General features: G+C 36.1%; 1 protein-coding gene across 8 annotated transcripts; it reads left to right on the top strand.

Moving 5' to 3' along the window:
* The first annotated feature begins 974 nt into the window (after positions 1–974).
* LOC113281516 (serine/threonine-protein phosphatase 5-like) lies at positions 975–5,557 on the top strand. 8 transcript variants are annotated; one of them, XM_026530285.1, is made up of 10 exons: positions 980–1,332; positions 2,081–2,139; positions 2,413–2,530; positions 3,570–3,717; positions 3,927–4,175; positions 4,476–4,597; positions 4,673–4,704; positions 4,784–4,841; positions 4,995–5,106; positions 5,188–5,517. In XM_026530285.1, the coding sequence occupies exons 2-6, from the start codon at positions 2,117–2,119 to the stop codon at positions 4,481–4,483; spliced, it is 546 nt and encodes a 181-aa protein (XP_026386070.1). In that variant the 5' UTR covers positions 980–1,332; positions 2,081–2,116; the 3' UTR covers positions 4,484–4,597; positions 4,673–4,704; positions 4,784–4,841; positions 4,995–5,106; positions 5,188–5,517. The 8 variants fall into 8 exon arrangements, with proteins under 8 accessions (XP_026386075.1, XP_026386076.1, XP_026386070.1 ...); XM_026530287.1 differs by having other exon boundaries at positions 4,940–5,106; XM_026530290.1 differs by having other exon boundaries at positions 975–1,332; positions 3,927–3,989; positions 4,995–5,557.
* Positions 5,558–20,115: the final 14,558 nt, after the last annotated feature.

The raw sequence follows: 20,115 nt of genomic DNA, 5'->3' as shown, positions 1-20,115 counted from the left end.
CATATGAGATGTGCAAGCAACTAGACATATAGTTGATCCTGAAACATCACTGATAGGGTTTCCAGTTATCGGATTCAGTGAATCTTCCAGCTTGATTGTGTTTCCCTCTTCTCCGAACCCATTGAGGTTGATATATGTATTGCTACAAGTATCAAAATCGATGTTTTCACAAAGAATCCCTACACTTGATTTCCTATCTTCATCGGAATCATAAGCGAGATATACTCGACTCGAAATATCAAATGTGTATGATCCAGTCTATATAGCATACGACTTTTTGTCTCATAAGAAGTAGGAGATAGAAGAGATAGACTTTTGAGTGATAGATAAGTTCAAGTCTCCACATACCTTTTTGTTGATGAAGTTCCACGGTTCCTTGAGTAGATCTTCGTCGTTGTATGATGAATCGCCATGAAGTCCTTGAACTCAATTACACTTTTTTGTCATAGTCCGAGACTTAGCTATGTAGACTAGAAATCAAGTCTCATAATTTTGATCACTAACATTGACAAACATGCTTGCGATAGCAACGCATGCGAGGTCGACCGAGCTATGCTCTAACAGGGTTGTAACCGTATATTCACCGTTACAGGTTTTAAAATACACTAGCTAGCGAAATACACAAGATACAAATTCTATCGCACACTTTGTGGGTCAAGTACACTAGCGTGTTTATCTGCATACTCTCTCTCCACTTTCTTTTCAGTTTCAGAACATGATTTCCCACGTTCTTTTCCAGGGGGTTAGTCGTGGGAGAGTTTGAGAGATTTTAATGTATTTAAATCTCTAGGAATTTAGAGGGAGTGTGAGAGAGTCTAGGCAATTTGGGGGGTTTAACCCAAACTCCCCAGAAATCTCTTGTGTTTTTGAGAGATTTTGTCCAAACATAAAAACATCATGAAACTCCCCCAAATTATAAACTCCCTATGACTCTAGTGTTTTACGACTAACAGGGAGTTTAAAAGATTCTAATCAAATCTCCCACCACTAACAGGGAGTTTAAGGGATTTTGAGGTAGTTTTAGAAACTCCCTATAAATCTCTCACCATTAACAGAGATTTAAAAAGATTTTGACAAACTCTCTCACGACTAACAGGGGATTTGCTAACTCCATTAAAATCTCTCAAACTCTCCCACCACTAACCCCCCGTTCGATTTTTGCTCGAAAATTTCCCTCCCAAAATATTCTCCACAAAGATCGTGGGATGTTTGTCACGATCTCAATTACAATTTCTCTTCTGATAAAAATCCATAAATTCAGTTTCCATAGCAAAATTAGCCCTAGGTTTTGGAAAAACGAATCAAAGAAATTGGAGAAATCAACTCCTTTTGGTGAGTGAATGATTTTTGATTCCGATTTTTAATTGTTAAGCAGTCTAAATTTTTCTTTTTCTTTCTTTTGTTTTCGATTTCTATTTCTTTCATGTGTGCAATTTGACGATGACATCATTGAAATTGAACAATATTCAATTATTGAACCCTAAAAGGTTTGGGTTTTCTGACTAGTTGCTACTGATATATGTAATTAATGGGGTTAATTTCGTGGTTTGATTTCAAAGTCACCCAATTTATTGTCTAAATGATATGTTGATTTGTTTATCTGTTTGTCTGAAAGACGTACTTGTTTGTTTGATTTGTTATGCTTAAATTGATTGACTATTATACAAGTGAGATAGAATACCTCTTGTTTGAGGATGGGAACAAGGTTAGATATCTTTCTTTTGTGATTGATTGAATTAACAATATGAAATTGGAGTTTTTTAATTTTTTATTTCAGGGTACCATGTATCTGTTAACTCATTTGCAAATTTTGGTTCTTTACTGGCATAACATGTATAAATTATTGCGTTTAATTCAGGTCTCTGATGAATTTCGCACATCATAAGCATGCAAACAACAAGTATTTGCAATCCGCTTGGGATATGCTAGTTGTACTTGTCTCACGAGTTTTTTAGTTTGTTTTCCAATCATGGAATGACTTTTTTTGGCATAGATCTTTGGTCCTTTGGCTGCTGTCTTTCCATAATTCGGGTGGAAGTTCTTGGTTGCCAAGCACATTAACTAGTGTTCTTTGTTACAGTTACTGTGGATATCTGATGATGGCGTTCCAGAAAAGATGAGACATGCTTTGCTGATGAAGTAAGCGACAGGATACCAAAGAAAACTACTAGGGAGCTGTATTTTTGTCTGTTTCACATGGATGTTTTAATCTTCTTTTAGTTGTATATTCTCTACCTGCTGAATTAATGTGGACTTGCCTTTGAACCATGGGGGGTAGAATTGTAAAAAATCATCAACAGTCTGAAGTGGTACAATAAGCAAAAGGGAGTTTGGGGATTGTTAATTTTGAAAACTACTGTTGCTGGTGCTTCCTGTGAATGTGAATCTGAATGTTCTCTACCGTGTTCTCAGGTATGCGTACCAAATTGTATTGCAAACAAGAGAAATGTTGCGTGCTTTGCCTTCATTGGTTGATGTGTCAATAGCTGAGGGAAAGCATTTCACTGTTTGTGGTGATGTGCATGGTCAGGTAGGTGCCTTACTTTTGGATTCCTTCGGACTTTCTAAACTTAATGGCTTGGTGCAGATTATTTCTTAATTTACTAGAAGTTTTGGTTTTAGATAGAGTCAATATGTGGTAACCTAAGACATGAAATCATAATATCTTTCACCTGCTCTACACGTAGCCTGAAAAGCTTGCAGTCACATTTAAATGTTTTAAGGATCTCATACTCATTTTTGAGTTTGCCCTGTGGGCTCCATACGCCTTAGTTTATGTGGGGGTCATCTAACGTCACAACCTAATCGATTAAGGTGCTGTGGTGTTTGTAGTGGATGAGTTTGATGACCTTATATGGCCCCACACGTCCACCAGTTCCTTCTATAAGGTAGTTGGATGCTTTATCCAGTTAATTTTACTAGATTTTGAATCTAATAAGCAGAAGCTGAATTATCTTTTCATAATTCCTTTTCCAGAAAATTTTGACCATAGAGGATACTTTGCTTCAGGTTAATTGATTAAATAGGATTTTTGACCCCTTATTTAATCTGTTGTAAAGGTGGTTTGGTATCTGCTGCTAAAGATATACAACTTCTTAAGTTACATGGTTGGCAACATATAGCTGGTTTAGGGATCAGCTTATGAGTTGAAGCAAAACAAGAGAATCTTAGCTTTCTCAAACCAGAATAGGTTGTCAGCGCTTTAGAAACATTTGCAGCTTTATTTCTATCAAATTGATTTTCTCAACTTCCATATGACGTAGGTTTATGTACACCTTTTGCCCTTTTGCATTTAACTTTCAAGCACATATTTTTATGTTTCTGTACCGAACATCAATGTAGCCTGAGATTCTTACTTGAAATTAAGTGTTCAGTTTATGGTGATCCAAGATTTCCGATTTGAGAAGGCCCCAACACATTTACTCTAATATAGAACTGTTCCTTCAGAATAGTTATAATATAAATTGAGATTACCTGGATGGTCAGTCATGACAAAAATATGAACTCACTTGCATGTATCATCTTAGATTCCCAGGAGGTTTAACTCTTATCTTTGGTCGAACATGTAGTTTTATGATCTGTTGAACATATTTGAGCTCAATGGTCTCCCTTCAGAAGATAATCCATACTTATTTAATGGTGACTTCGTTGATAAAGGATCCTTTTCTCTTGAGGTCATTCTTACACTATTTGCGTTCAAGTGTATGTTTCCGTCAGGTAATTGTTCTTTTATTTAAAGATAGAAACTCTGCGATTTTTGTAGAGCATGGTAGGAAATTTCATGCTTCACCAAAATTTCATGCGTACCTGATAATTTAGGTCCTCGGCTGGTCAATTTCTAAGAAAACTCTTTTGGTTATTAAGTAATTTGGCTCGCATCCATGGTATAGACTGTTGTTTGTTTTTTGTCTTTTTGTTAATTTCAGGAATTCATCTAGCTAGAGGTAACCATGAGAGCAAGAACATGAACAAGATTTATGGTTTTGAAGGTGAGGTGAAATCAAAGATGAGTGAGGCTTTTATTGAACTCTTTGCCGAAGTGTTCTGTTGTCTACCCTTAGCACATGTCTTGAATGGGAAGGTTTTCATAGTTCATGGAGGGCTTTTTTGTGTTTATGGGGTGAAACTTACCGACATTAGGAAAATTGATCGGTTCTGTGAACCTCCAGAAGAAGGTGAAGAAAACTGTGATGGTTGTTTCCCTTTTTTTGTCATTTGTTTTGGATGCATGCAACTATTTTTCCTGTTGAGGCTCGCAACATTTTTCATTTTCCCCTCAGCTCTTGCATAATATCATATTTCATATTTGTGGTTTATCCTTACAAATCAGTCATCCGGTTCTTACTTATCATGTGGTTTCTCTATCGAAAAGTCTCCGTGGAGTTAAAGGAGTTATTTTTAAGAAAGCAGATGACGTGTTTCTTTTTAAGCTTCTGTGATCCATAATATCTAATGTCATTACTGTCGTGATGCAGATTCATAAACTGGCCGTAAATTCTCTTCTCAGGAGCAACCAAATCAATGAGATATTTTTGGAGCACATGAATAAACTGTCTTTCATGAGGCTAGTGCATGTGCATCTGGGTTTCATATGCAGGTAAGAACTATACCCATTTTCTATATGGCTTTTCTTCTGGGTTTCTTTAATTGTTATGGTTCATCTTCTCGGCAGGCCAGTGCATGTGGATCTGTGATCCATAACACGTAAGTTACTGTAACACAAAGTTTATATAATTAACAAATCAGAATACTAAATGCTTATCGGAGTCCTATTTTCCTGTAGCTATCAATCCATCATTGCAATACTTTACGAGGGATTAATTAGACACCTGAAAGCAAAGGTACTTCTAAAGTTAACGTTCAATGTCTAGTGTTGAGTCTCAGTTTTTATTTTTTAGTATATGTTTGTAATTTTGTTTCTGCTGACATTCTTGATCAGGATAATTTATGAAATACGCAGAACGAATTGACAACGCTAATAATCTCTGTGATAGGTTTCTTGGAGAGATTCCCAGAAGATCCTGCTCTGGTTTAGTTACATTTGCATACAGGCACTATTAAATTGTTTATGAAGAATCCAACAAAAGGCCCACAAGAATGATTTAGGTTTGTTGCTTCGATGCTGGATGCGTCAATATGTGTATCCTTGTTATTGATGCTCCTGCATTTTCAATTGCACCATTGCAGGTAGTCCTGAATAATACTACTGTTGAGACGGGTAATCCAATTCTGCGTGATCGGACCTATAATTATTTGCAAGTCCAACACGGTATTGCCAGGCTGTAAGTCCATAGAAGTAATCGTCTTCAGACAATAAATATGGTGTAGATGTCTTCAAGTCCAACACGGTATTTGCCAAGCTTTACATGTCAGGGAGGACGTACAAGTTTAAGCTTCTCGCAAAACCCATCAAAAAGGATGGGCGACTAAAGGATACATTGACACTAATAACAAATTTAGTTTCGTCTTCTTGTATTTGTAAAGAAAGAAATGATCCAATCTTTATATGTTCGACTCTTTGCTTGTTTCAAAAGCATATAAGTAATGATATTATGAGAAATATAGTGCTTTTTATCTTTTAATTTGCTGTGGCGAACATCAGAAACACAGATACATGCCTTGGGTGTGATGTTTGAGAACTGTATCAGCTGCAGATGGTGATAGATAACCTGATATATATGTGATTTCAGTAACATCCAAAGGCCTAATTTTGGAACAGTATTTCTGTGTTACAAGAGAAATATGTAGTAACAGTGCTTCTGTGTGACAGATTGTGGAGACGTGTCACCATCTGTGACAGATGGTGACAGATGTAAAAAAGTTACTGACCAAATTTGTAACATCTGGAAACTGTGACAGAAAATCTGCCACATCCTCAACAGTAACGTTTATTCGGTGTTACTGAAGGTCTTTGTAACACCTATAAAACGTTACAATTAGGCGCATTTGGTGTTGTGTAGGTTTTCCTAAACCTTGTAGGTTAACGACTTGAAAGACTTCATTGGGATTGTGAAGCCAGACCCAATTATTTCTCTTGTAGTTACGTTATCTGATCTTGCCCGATTCTATCGTTTGAGTATTATCTTCTCTAAGATTTGCTCGAGATTAATTTCTCCGATAGGCAAGATAAAACGTGATCACAAACATCTTCGTCTCATCGTTTGTGATTCCAAAATATCTAGTTTCGCCATCATACGATTTAGATTATTCTGAGGTGATTGATAATACTAAGCTGTTCTTCGGGAATATAAGTCTGTTTTATCAATTGGGACCTGTTCACCTTGATTTATCAAAAGACGAAACAAAAACTATTGGGTATTTCTGTGAGAGACAAATTTATTCAATCCTATAGACTTTTCTGTATGAGACAGATTTGTTTATCAAGTTTTCGACTTTGGGTCGTAGCAACTCTTGGTTGTGGGTGAGATTAACTAAGGGAATCAAGTGTGTAGTATCCTGTTGAGATCAGAGAACTAAGGAGCGCAACTGTACCTTGAATCAGTGTGAGATTGATTAGGGTTCAACTACAGTCCAGTCCGAAGTTCAATGGTAGTAGGCTAGTGTCTGTAGCGGCTTAATACAGTATGGTACTCAATCTGGACTAGGTCCCAGGGTTTTCTGCATTTACGGTTTCCTCGTTAACAAAATTTTGGTGTCTGTGTTATTTCTTTTACGCATTATATTTTGTTATATAATTGAGATATCACAGGTTGTGCGTTAAGAGAAATCGATTAGAATATCCAATTTTTGGTTGTTGATTTACATTGATTGACACTTGAATATTGGTCTTTGGTACCGTTCAAGTTAACTCCTCTTATATTCAATCGGGCTCGTAGATTTCTATTTGCTGATTGCGGATTGATTTAAGAGTTAGAGATATTAAACTCTTTGATATATTATTATCTAGATTGAGTCTGACAGTCTTGTTGATTCTCTAGAAAGTGTATTGGAGTACGTCCTCTCAGATTTCCAAGCGAATTATTGGGCGTGGTTGTTAGACCCCCACTTTTTCACTAATAAACTCCTTTGTCTGGTTAGATCAACCTAAACTTTGATTACCGAAATAACCAAATTCTAGATCTGCAATCAATAAATACAGAACTCAAAGAGTAACTATAAGGTGATGTGGATCTCACGCAACTAGCCAATCAAGTTATCAAAGATAAACAAGATTTTAGTTGGATCCCGACCGATCAAGGTTTGTGCACAAATTTCACAAGATACGAAAACTAATAAGAAAAACTTCGTCGTCTTCAAAGTTTTCGTTTGTCTTCAATAATAACCTTCCCAACACAACATGAATCCTCTTGTGGTCAATCACACACAGTACAAAGTCTGTTAACAATGGATTATCACAAGATGTCTTTAGATCCGAAAATGGTTCTAAATATTCCGTCGATACTTTGATCTAGTTCGAGTGATTCAGAAGAGAAGGTTCTCAAGAACTAACAAACTAGGTGCAATCAAATTTCAACAACCATTAGTCAATCAAATCAATAACCGAAAACTAAAATAACAATGAAATTATTTAGTTTCCTACCAACAATACTCGTACAACTTCTTGATCCCACAGAAGTCTTTAAACGAGTGGTCGTGAGAGATTTCTCCTAATTATGGTACTTTCCTCTCCGAATGGACGGATCCAACAGAAATAATAAGAATGAAGTTTGCCCGGCTATTAGGATAGTTTGCAAGAAATGGAAGCTCAAGTACTTATAGACCAAGATTGTTTGGACAACAAGGAAATTCCAAAACCGAAAATATTCTCAAGATATTAACATTAAAGTACCTAATTTCGGTTTTCTTATTTCCAATTAATTACCAAACCATACTTCCGAAAACTCCCTTAGAAAACTTCTATTATTAGTCTAGCACATTAACTGCTAATATTTCCCGGAGGTTATGCTTTAATTGCTGGTAATTAAAACATATATTATGAAAATCATAATTCAATGCTTTTCAATTTTAAGGTATGAGATCACCTTGAGTTTCAAGGAATATCTTTGGACAATTAATGATAATATTTATATACATGTTCAAATAATGTCGACATCTAGAAGTTTCTCGGCAAACCCTAATTCCAAGCTTCACATAAAACATAAAGAGATATGTGAATATTGGAAATTCGGTTTTGCTCCTTGCATCGGTTCTACCATGACTCACAATGTAAGTTGTGATCGGTTATACCATGCTTCCCAAACTAGGTTGTGACCGGTTACACCTTGCTTCCCAGAGGTAGCTTGTGATCGTTACACCTTACTTCCCGAGTTAGCTTGTGATCGGTTACACCTTGGTTCCCAAAGTAACTTGTGACCGATTATAACTAACTTCCCAAATTAGCTTGTGATCGATTAAACCGTGCTTCCAAAAGGTAGCTTGTGACTGACTACAACTAACTTCCCAATGTAGCTTGTAACTGGTTACACCATGCTTCACAAAATAGCTTGTGATCGATTACAACATGCTACACAGTATAGGCTATGACCGGTTATACCTCAAATATAAACAAGTTAAGATAGGTTCTACCTTGTCATCTTATATTGGTCATTCAAAAGATATTCAATAAAGAACCTGACCAATCATGATTTCCTTTCGATTATGAAACAAGTTCTATATGCACTTTCTTTTAAACAAATGTTATAAAACATTGTTTCTTGGGGTGAAATCATGCATATATCTTATACATAATCAAGTAACTAAATACAAAGATTATGTTGATGTCGTATTTACGAAGTTCCAAAAGATAAGCGTTTATACTTCGTAATTAAATAAGTTCCTTGACACTTTAATCATAATGATATGACCAAGTCTGATCACTAGAGTATTATATATACAGCTTCACATGTTATGTTTTCAATATAATCCGACTATACGTTAGGAATGAAAACAAGATCAAGTCCATATTACTAACCTCAAGCGAAAGGATGATATCCTCGTTGTAGTCGTTAATTCTTCACATTCTTCGGGTCTTCAGAGTAATACTTGTAGTCTCAACATTCCTAGACTTTCCCGTCTAACTTAAACGAAATTGACTTTAGTATTTAATCAAGCGACTCTAGATGAGTTTTGATACTAAAATATGACAACCAAACTTGACATACCAATGCTTGGTGGGTTTCAACCGAGCTATGCTCTAACAATCTCCACCTTTGTCAATTTTAGTGACAAAACTCTATTACATATGGAGATAAATGAATTACAAGATATCTCATTCTTCATACGCTTGATTCCAAGTTTCAACAACACAATAACCTGCATATATTCAAAAATAAATGTCAATGTTGACATTTGAATAACAAAAGATTTTACTCCCCCTAAAGGAAAGTTAGGTAAATATTCAATCCGAACATCTTTGTTATTCCCCTTTTGTAGTATGAAATACTACACATCATGATGACATGTTTCACCCCTTAGTCTATGCTTTACTCTTTCTTTAGATATAAGGTTTAAGCACATATATCCTTTCCTAGTGATTAAAAATCACTTGTTTACTCCATATATTTATTCCCCTTTTTGTCACAAAATGACAAAGGTACGAGCAAATAAAAGGACAAATCAGAAGGATCTTACAAATCCATAAGACTTGTACAACCTATAAGAATTAAGCACGAAGGTTTCACATACCATTTTAGATAATGAAAAGCGGGGGTCTAACAACCACACCCAATATTTCGCTTAGCAATCTGTATGGACTAACTCCAATATACTTTCAAGAGAATCAACTAGACAGTCATACTCAATCTTAAGAAAAGTATATCAAAGAGTTATATCTCAATTTCTTAATTCAAACTGCAATCAACAAATAGCAATTTGCGATCCCGATTGAATATAAGAAATAACTTCGACGGTATCAAAAATCAATATCCAAGTGTCAATCAATTTAATCAACAACCAAAGGTTGGATTCACAATTGATTGAACCCGTGATATTTCAATTATATAAACAAATATAATGCGTAAAATAAATAACACAGACACCAAAAATTTTGTTAACGAGGAAACCGCAAATACAGAAAAAACTCGGGACCTAGTCCATATTTGAACACCACACCGTATTAAGCCACTACAGACACTAGCCTACTCCAAGTTAACTTCAGACTGGAATGTAGTTGATCCCTAACCAATCTCACACTGATCAAGGTACAGTTGCGCTCCTTACGTCTCTGAATCCCAGCAAGACTCTACGCACTTGTTTCCCTTAGCTGATCTCACCCACAACTAAGAGTTGCTACGACCCAAAGTCGAAGACTCGATAAACTAATATGTCTCCCACAGATATACCTATGAGTTTTTGTTCCGTATTTTGATAAATCAAGGTGAACAGGAACCAATTGATATACCGGACTTATATTCCCGAAGAACAGCCTAGAAATATCAATCACCTCACAATAATCTTAATCGTATGGTAGCGAAACAAGATATTATGGAATCACAAACGATGAGACGAAGATGTTTGTGAATACTTTTTATCTTACCTATCGGAGATTAAATCTCGAGCCAATCTTAGAGAATATAGTACTCAATCACGATAGAAAACAACAAGATCAGATCATGCAACTACAGAGAAAATAGTTGGGTTTGGCTTCACAATCCCAATGAAGTCTTCAATTCGTTAACCTACAGGGTTTTGGAAAAAACCTAAGGTTAAAGGAGAATCGACTCTAGTCGCAAATCATTTGTTAGAGCACTGCTCGGTCGAACTCGAATTCGTTGCTATCTCAAGCATGTTTGTCAATGTTAGTGATCAAAACTATAAGTCTTGATTTCTAGTCTACTATAGCTAAGTCTCGGACTTGGATAGAAAGTGTAGTTGAGCTCAAGAACTCCATGACGATCATCATACAAGACGAATAAATACTCAAGGAACTGGTGGAACTTCATCAACTAAAAGGTATGTGGAGACTTGAACTTATCTATCATTCAAAAGTTTACCTACTCTATCTCCTATCTTGAGACAAAAGTCGTTTTGCTATTTGATTATACACATTTGCTATTTTGAGCGAGTTTATCTCGCTTATCTATTTCTCGAAATATGTGTTGGTAAGCTTTCACTTTGGCCAATCTCATCTTTACCTAGTGACGAAAGTCATATTATGTTTCAATCACTTGAAAATGGCTTTGACGAAAAATGGTTTGTGAATAACAACTATATAACGTCCTCTAAGAATGTTCCAATGATTGTAATGAGAGTTTAAATTATATAACCAGTGTTGGATATAAGCATTGTATGGAAACACATACATGTATAAGTTCTTATTCCTTGAACCAAAGTATGCGTACTTTGTAGCTCAGGAAAACCGGAACAGAGTCCGCGTACTGTCGGAGGTTCTCTTCCCCAGAAAATCTGTCGGAGTTTGTGAACTATTTACAAACTTATTCCGGGTACTTAAGTCCGTGTACTTAGGTTGGTTATTTTCTAAAAACGATTATTCGTGAACTTATACTTATATTAACTAAGGAATGCAAGTTTGCAAACCGTGACTATAAAGTTCATGAATCGATTCGAGTGAATCAAATCGTTTTTGCTTCAATTGTGTCTTGTATACTTCTATAAGATATAAGCAATTGAACAACTCTATAACTAGTTCATTTGAGTCATTTGAACTAGTTATGGTAAAGAAGAATATGTTTGATATGAAAGTACTCATATGGATAACGATTTGGTTAACTACTGGACCAACTAAATGTACATGTTTGGGTACGGTTACACAAACCTAAAACGTGCATTTCATTTGTGTGTAACAAGCTAAGTTTCGATCTAACGGTTGAAATATATTATCTTGAATCTAATAAGGTTTTCATCTAACGCTGAATATTAAATGCTTTGTTACTAAGCTAACATTGATTGCAAACCCTGATTTGAAAGACTATACAAGGGAGAACTCTGGAAACTGGGAAACTTAATCCCCACACCTCATGTGTGATACTAGTTGTACAAGCTAGAGTCGATTCTCCTTTAACTTTAGGTTTCTATCGAGAACCTGTAGGTTAACGACTTGAAGACTTCATTGGGATTGTGAAGCCAGACCGATACTAATTTCTTGTAGTTGTGTGATCTGATCTTGTTGTTTCTATCACATTGAGTACAATCGTAACGATTGGCTTGAGATTGATATCTCCGATAGGCAAGATATAAAAGCAATCACAAACATCTTCGTCTCATCGTTTGTGATTCCACAATATCTTCTTTCGCCGCGTCGATTAAGATTATTGTGAGGTGATTGATAATATTAGGTTGTTCTTCGGGAATATGAGTCCGGGTTATCAATTGGTTCCTATTCACCTTGATTTATCAAAAGACGGAACAAAACTCGTAGGTATTTCTGTGGGAGACAGATTTATATATTAGCGTATACTTTTCTGTGTGATGCAGATTTGTTTATTAAAGTCTTCGACTTTGGGTCGTAGCAACTCTTAGTTGTGGGTGAGATCAGCTAAGGGAATCAAGTGTGTAGTATCCTGCTGGGATCAGAGACGTAAGAAGCGCAATTATACCTTGGATCAGTGTGAGATTGATTGGGGTTCAACTACAGTCTAGACCGAAGTTAGTTTGTAGTAGGCTAGTGTCTGTAGTGGCTTAATACATTGTGTTTTCAATCTGGACTAGGTCCCGGGATTTTTCTGCATTTGCGGTTTCCTCGTTAACAAAATTTCTAGTGTCTGTGTTATTTCTTTTCCGCATTATATTGTTTATCTTTATAATTGAAATATCACAGGTTGTGCGTTTGAATCAATCAATTGGGAAATCCGACCTTTGGTTGTTGATTGAAATTGATTGATCCTTGAACATTGGTCTTTGGTACCGTTCAAGTGATTTCTGTTGTATTCAATTAGACTCGCATATTTCTATTTGCTTGAGTAAGAATTTAATCGAGAAAGAGAGATTAACTCTTTGATATACTTTATTAAGATTGAGTCCAGTTGATTCTCTTGAAAGTATATTGGAGTTAGTCCATACAGATTGCTAATCGAAATATTGGGTGTGGTTGTTGTACCCCTGCTTTTTCAGCATTAAATATTCAACGTTAGATGAAAACCTGATTAGACTCAAGCTAATATCTTTCAACCGTTAGATCGAACTTAGCTTGTTACACACAAATGAAAAGTGACTTCATTTAGATATGAGTAACCGTCCCTAAACATGTGCACCTTTGTTAGCTCAACAATAGTTAACCGAAGTTAGCCATATGAACACTTTCATATCAACCATATTCATCTTAACCATAACTAGTTCAAATGACTCAAATGAAACTAGTTCTAGAGTTGTTCAATTGTTTATATTCTCATAAAAGTATACGAGACACAATTGATGCAAAATCGATTTTGATTCACTCGAATCAGTTCATGAACATTATAGCCATTGCAAAAGATTGCATTCCTTAATATATAGATGTATTAGTACATGAATAAACCGATTTTAGAACATAAACAACTCAAGTATGCAAACGGGTACGCATACCTAAGTAGCCGGACTTGAACTGTGTTCGCCAGTATGCAAACGGGTACGTATATTGTCGTTCACATCCGAACTCAATATAGTGCGAGTACGGGCACGCATACTAAAGTTCCTGGACTTCAACTGACTTCGCCAGTACGCATACGGGTATGCATACTATAGCTCCCGGACTTCACCTGACCAACCAGTACGCATACGAGTATGCATACTAGATTGCCGGTCTTGGACTACACATATGAAAGTACGCATACTGTGTTCGTATCCAATCATGGTTAATCGTTCTAAACTCCCATTTCAATTATTGAAACATTCTCGGAAGACGACAATAATTGTCTCACACAAACTATTAGCTTCAAAGCAATTTTCAAGTGATCAAATGATCAATACGAAACATTTCGAGTCTACATCAAATGATTGTCTCACACAAATCATGTAAGATGTTAAAAGGCGATTTTCACATGATCATCTTTGACTTTCGTCAATAATATAAGATGAACTTGGTTAAAGCGAAAGCTTACCAACACATATTTCGAGAAATATGTAAGCGAGTTAAACTCGACTCGAAATATCAAATGTGCATAATCGATGTCTATATAGCTATACGACTTTTGTCTCAAATAGGAGATAGCATAGATATACTTTTAAGTGATAGATGAGTTCAAGTCTCCACATACCTTTTGTTGATGAAGTTCCACAAGCTCCCCTTAGTAGTTCTTCGTTTCAATCGATGAATTTCATGAAGTCTAATGCTCAACTACACTTTCTATCCTAGTCCGAGACATAGCTATAAGTAGACTTGAAATCAAGACTTATAGTTTTGAAAATTAAACTTGAAAAACAAGCTTGAGATAGCAACGCTTGCGAGTTCGACCGAGCAGTGCTCTAATAGATAACCAATACTAAAACCGAAACTACAGAAGTAATTTAGCTTTAGTATGTTATCAAGGAAATAATTTCCTGAAGCAATTTTCCATTTTAGTCTGACAAACCGACTAAGATAACTTAATTATTTTATCGAATCGATTGTGTATGTACAATCACTTATTTCGATAAGACACAAATAGAGATCATAATTTACTCTATTTCTCTTATGAGGCTCTAATTCTTTCATAAAATTACTTAGACCTTTCTCTTTAGACAAGACAAACACCAAGTTAGTTAACTAGTTTTTCTTATCGAGGAATTCAATTAGGCTTGAATAACTGATCCTCCAATGGATAAGTCTAACTAAGATCAGACTTAACTTAGTTTCTCTTATCTGAAATCAAATGGACTAAACAAATGACCCTGTAATTTCGTTAAGCCAAAAACAATGAAAAAAAACCAAATAAATTGACTTGTTATAGTTTTTCTTAACCAGAAGCAATTGAAATAATATAACCAATGTAAGCACCGGAATTGCACCGAATTTTGTTAAGCAAAAACACTTGACACCAAACAATAAAGAAGATACCAAATCATAAGTCAATAGAATTGACACAGTTTTTCTTAACCGAAAACAAGCAAATCACAATAACCAATCCATACAACATAATGTAACATATCAATTGTACCAAAATTTTGTTAAACAAAAGAAAAATATATGCAATAAACTCAAGTTTTTCTTAAACAGGAAAAACGATTTGAAAAAACGGGGGTCTAACAACCACACCCAATATTTCGCTTAGCAATCTGTATGGACAAAGTTCAATATAATTTTAAGAGAATCAATTAGACAATCCGACTCAATCTTAACAAAAGTATATCAAGGAGTTATATCTCACTTTCTCGATTCAATACTTACTCAAGCAAATAGAAATCTGCGAGTCTAATTGAATACAAGAGAAACTACTTGAACGGTACCAAAGACCAATGTTCAAGGATCAATCAATTTCAATCAACAACCAAAGTTGGATTTCCCAATTGATCAATTCAACACACAACCTATGATATTTCAATTATATAACAAAATATAATGCAGAAAAAAAATAACACAGACATCAGAAGTTTTGTTAACGAGGAAACCGCAAATGCAGAAAAACCCCGGGACCTAGTCCAGATTGAACACACAATGTATTAAGCCGCTACAGACACTAGTCTACTACAAACTAACTTCGGTCAGCACTGTAGTTGAACCCAAATCAATCTCACATTGATCCAAGGTACATTTGCGTTCCTTACGTCTCTGATCCCAGCAGGATACTATGCACTTGATTCCCTTAGCTGATCTCACCCACAACTAAGAGTTTCTACGACCCAAAGTCGAAGAATTTAATAAACAAATATGTATCACACAGAAAAGTCTACGATAATAGATAAACATGTCTCCCACAGAAATACCTACGAGTTTTTGTTCCGTCTTTTGATAAATCAAGGTGAACATGAACCAATTGATAACCCGGACTTATATTCCCGAAGAACAACCTAGAATTATCAATAACCTCACAATAATCTTAATCGACTAGCGAAAGAAGATATTGCGGAATCACAAACGATGAGACGAAGGTGTTTGTGACTTCTTTTATATCTTGCCTATCGGAGAAATCAATTTCAAGCCAATCTTACGATTGTACTCAAATACGATAGAAACAACAAGATCAGATCACACAACTACAAAGAAAATAGTTGGGTCTGGCTTCAGAATCCCAATGAAGTCTTCAAATCGTTAAGCTACAGGGTCTCGAGAAGAAAACTAAGGTTAAAGGAGCATCGACTCTAGCTAATACAACTAGGATCACAAAGGAGGTGTGGGGATTAGGTTTCCCAGTTGCTAGATTTCTCCTTTATATATACTTTCAAATCATGGTTTGCAATCAATGTTTGCTTAGTAACAAAGCATTCAATATTTACCGTTAGATGAAAACCTGATTAGATTCAAGCTAATATCTTTTAACCGTTAGATCGAAACTTAGATTGTTACACACAAATGAAATGCACGTTTATTTAGGTTTGTGTAACCATACCCAAACATGTACACTTAGTTGGTTCAACAGTAGTTAACCAAAATGGTTAGCCATATGAGCACTTCCATATCAACCATATTCTTCTTTACCACAACTAGTTCAAATGACTCAAATGAACTAGTTAGAGAGTTGTTCAATTGCTTAGATCTTATAGAAGTATACAAGACATAATCGAATCAAAAACGATTTGATTCACTCGAACATGAACTTTATAGCCATGGTTTGCAATTATGCATTCCTTAGTTTGTATAAGTTTAAGTTCACGAATAACCGTTTTCAGAAAATAACCAACTTAAGTACGCATACTGGTACGCGGACTTAAGTACCCGGAATAAGTTTGTTTTTAGTTCACAAACTCCAGCAGAAATTCACGGGACGTGAAATTCCGACAGTGCGCGTACTGGTACGCGGACTTTAGTTCCTGTTTTCCTGAGCAGCAAAGTATGCATACTTTGGTTCAAGGAATAAGGACTTACGCACATATGTGTTACCACACAATGTTTATATCCTTCCAAGGTTATATATTTGTAGATGGTGGATTTTCGACAAAGGCTAAAATCGTAAAACCATAGTTGTACATATTCCTGATCCATCAATCAGATGAGTATTGAGGCTCATGTCTCTCATTAAAGCATGAAAAACTCATGCCGCAAGAGTCTCTGACTGAGTTTATTGTGTCTCAGAGCATACGTGAATATGCAGTCTCTCAACTGAGGCAATGACATATCTCATGAATACTGAGCAATTTCATTAATCACTTTTATATAGAATCGAACGATTGGACGGCTCCTAGACAGCTCGCCTGCTAGTATAGAGCATAACGTCTTCAGGATGTAACAATGTTTTCCCTGACTATATAAAAGACATGCATATAGAATCTTAACGATTGGACGACTCCTAGACAGCTTGCCTGCTAGTATAGAGCAATAACGTCTTCAGGATGTAAAAATGTTTTCCATGACTATATAAAAGAAATATGACGCTTCAACAGATCATATCGCCCAATTCTTGAATAATTAATGCTCCTAGACGATCGTGGTATAGATCCATCAATTAATTATTACTAAATCATTAGATTCATTAACTGAATCCTTAGAAAATATTCTACGTTCTTCATAATATTTCATTACTTCAATTCATGGTTCTTCCTAGCAGAATTCCATGGGCTAGTGATAAATATTCAAATTACGGGCATCTGAGCCGCTATCGAGTAAGCCCCGACCAAAATGGTGCAAGTGTACTCGGCAATAATGCACTAATGAGCACCTGAATGCACGAACGAGCATTTCAAAATACGAAGGAACGATGAACCTAAGCAAAATAGGAAGAAAAATAATAATAATAAAATATTAGCTGAGGCATTAGGGGACTGGGCCCACTGGCCGGCCAGTCACGCCGTGGCCAGTCCCACGCCTAATTCTTTATTTTATTATATTTTTATTATTTTTCCTTGATCTCATGAAAATCCCTCCATTTGAACAAATATCCTTCAGTTTAAGGAAACTTCTCAGTTTCATGGTGTTTCCTCCGTATCAAGGAAATAATAAAAAATTAGGAAAGATGTCGCGGGACCAAGCTCACTAGCCGGCCGGTCATGCCCTAGTTGTAGCCGGTCCCATACCTTGCATTCCTTATTATTTCCTTCATCCCATGAAATTCCTTGGTTTCATGATATTTCCTTCACATCAAGGAAAAGATATAAAATTAGGGAAGACTCACGGGACCGGGTCCTAGCCGGCCGACCATGCCCTAGTCGTGGCCGGTCCTACACACCCCTTATTTTATTATTATTAATTATCATTGTTTCCTTCATCTCATGGAAACTCCTTCACTTTAAGGAAAACTCCTTTATTTCAACAAACTCCTTGATTTCATGGTATTTCCCTAAAATCATGAAAAATAATATAAAACTAGGAAAAGTGCTATGGGACTGGGCTTGTTGGTCGTCCGGCCATTCCTTGACCATAGCCAGTCCCACACTTCATGATTCATTATTTTATTATTATTATTTCCATCATCTCATGGAAATTCCTTAACCTTATGAAACTCCTCAATTTCATGGTATTTCCTTCACATCAAGGAAATTATATAAAATTACATAAAATTGGGAAAGGTGTCACAGGACCGGGCTTGCTAGACGGCCGGCCATGCCCTAGCCGTGGCCTGTCCCACACCTTGTATCCCTTATTTTATTATTATTTTCACCATCTCATGGAAATTCCTCAGTTTCAGCAAAACCCTGAATTCTTCATATTTTCTCAAATGAATGCTCAAATGCATGCCAGAAAATATCAAAATTCTCAGGACTGAGACATGAACACTTTGGTGACATGAGCATATTACCTTGACTGACCAAGGTTGGCTCTCTGGCTTGCAAGAGGTCGGTCACGCACATTGTCATCATTTGACCTAATTTGTTCACATTAGGTTCAAACTCTTCTAAACAACTTGGAATTTCATAAAACGATCGTCAGTCGGTCCCATGACCAACCAGGGCCGGTTTCATGACCCTTAGGACGGTCCTTCATCTCTTCATAATTAATTAGGTTTTATCACCTAAGGTTCAAACGAGCATTTTTTCAATAAATGATTAAACCAGCATTTGATCATCTTTTCACCAACTGGTCTTCAAGAGACTTTGGTATTTTGCTCACTAGAGCATTTGGGCATTACATGGTCGACTCATCATCCCATGTAGCCGTTCCCTCCTTCACTCCGTGGTTTATTTTCGATAAATCATCAATTGATCAAAATTAGTGTTTCAAATCCAAAGCTCTGTAAAATATAATTCTGAGCAGATTCAAACACTAATAATTTTACGTTGATCCCGTGATCAACATTTTAGTTAATTATACTCGGTTCAGTTACCAGTATTTTAAATTAATATTTTATTTGGTCCTGTTACCAATAATTCATCAAACGAGCAATATTTGCTCAGACTAAGGAATATTGGTTCAACTATCAATATTCAACAATCCATTGAATGAGCAATATTTGCTCACCTTAACTATCAACATTTACTCGAGAATTATACCTTTGTCTCAACATACACGTTCGATTCACGAGTCTTAGAACATTTGCAAATCACGTTCGACTCAGCAATACAAGGACTCATCGTCCCATGAAGTCAACAACTGACTAACTAAATACACGCCTGCCTTGCAGACTCACAATCACGAGACATCAATCATGTTACATAGGGGGATATTAACTAGGGTTTTGGTCTGGCGGTCTACGGCACGTGTGTTCATACACACGATGAGAATGTGAGAAATTCGTGCAATCAGTTGGAGGATTTAGAAAAGTAGTGGATGAAAATCAACCAAGTCTCCGCACGATGAACAACTGGTTTTAACACGATTTCCACTTCCCCACTCTTTGACTCCAGCAACTGTCACACTTCATGGGATCAAGGTGTTTACAATTCTAACAATATAAATAAGTCTCTGAATCATGATTGAAAAAACATACAATTTTCGTAAAACAAGAGCATACGAACTCATCGTCTGAAAAAATAACTCTCAACAAAGCAAATTCAATCAATCAGAACTTATCTTATTTCTTCATGCAGAATACACAACACACCTACAATCTTTGATCACCATTGATCTCACAGATTTCTCAGCTTCCCTCCTACAGATCGACCCATCCTCTCTTGTGACCGAATTGACTCTGGAACGACCATTGTCTTGGTTTAGGCCGGAGTTCTACAGATTGA

This window comes from Papaver somniferum, chromosome 5 (assembly GCF_003573695.1).
Source record: "Papaver somniferum cultivar HN1 chromosome 5, ASM357369v1, whole genome shotgun sequence".
Taxonomy (NCBI): Eukaryota; Viridiplantae; Streptophyta; class Magnoliopsida; order Ranunculales; family Papaveraceae; genus Papaver; species Papaver somniferum.
Note: the sequence above shows the minus strand (reverse complement) of the source record. Positions and strands in the feature narration are given on the sequence as shown.

Bases quoted from the DNA above. Each gene is read 5' to 3' on its own strand.
- LOC113281516 (XM_026530288.1), top strand. From the start codon at position 2,117: ATGAGACATGCTTTGCTGATGAA. The intron at 2,531-3,569 runs GTAGGTGCCTTA...TCGAACATGTAG, and splicing joins GTGGTGATGTGCATGGTCAG to TTTTATGATCTGTTGAACAT. The intron at 3,718-3,926 runs GTAATTGTTCTT...TGTTAATTTCAG, and splicing joins CAAGTGTATGTTTCCGTCAG to GAATTCATCTAGCTAGAGGT.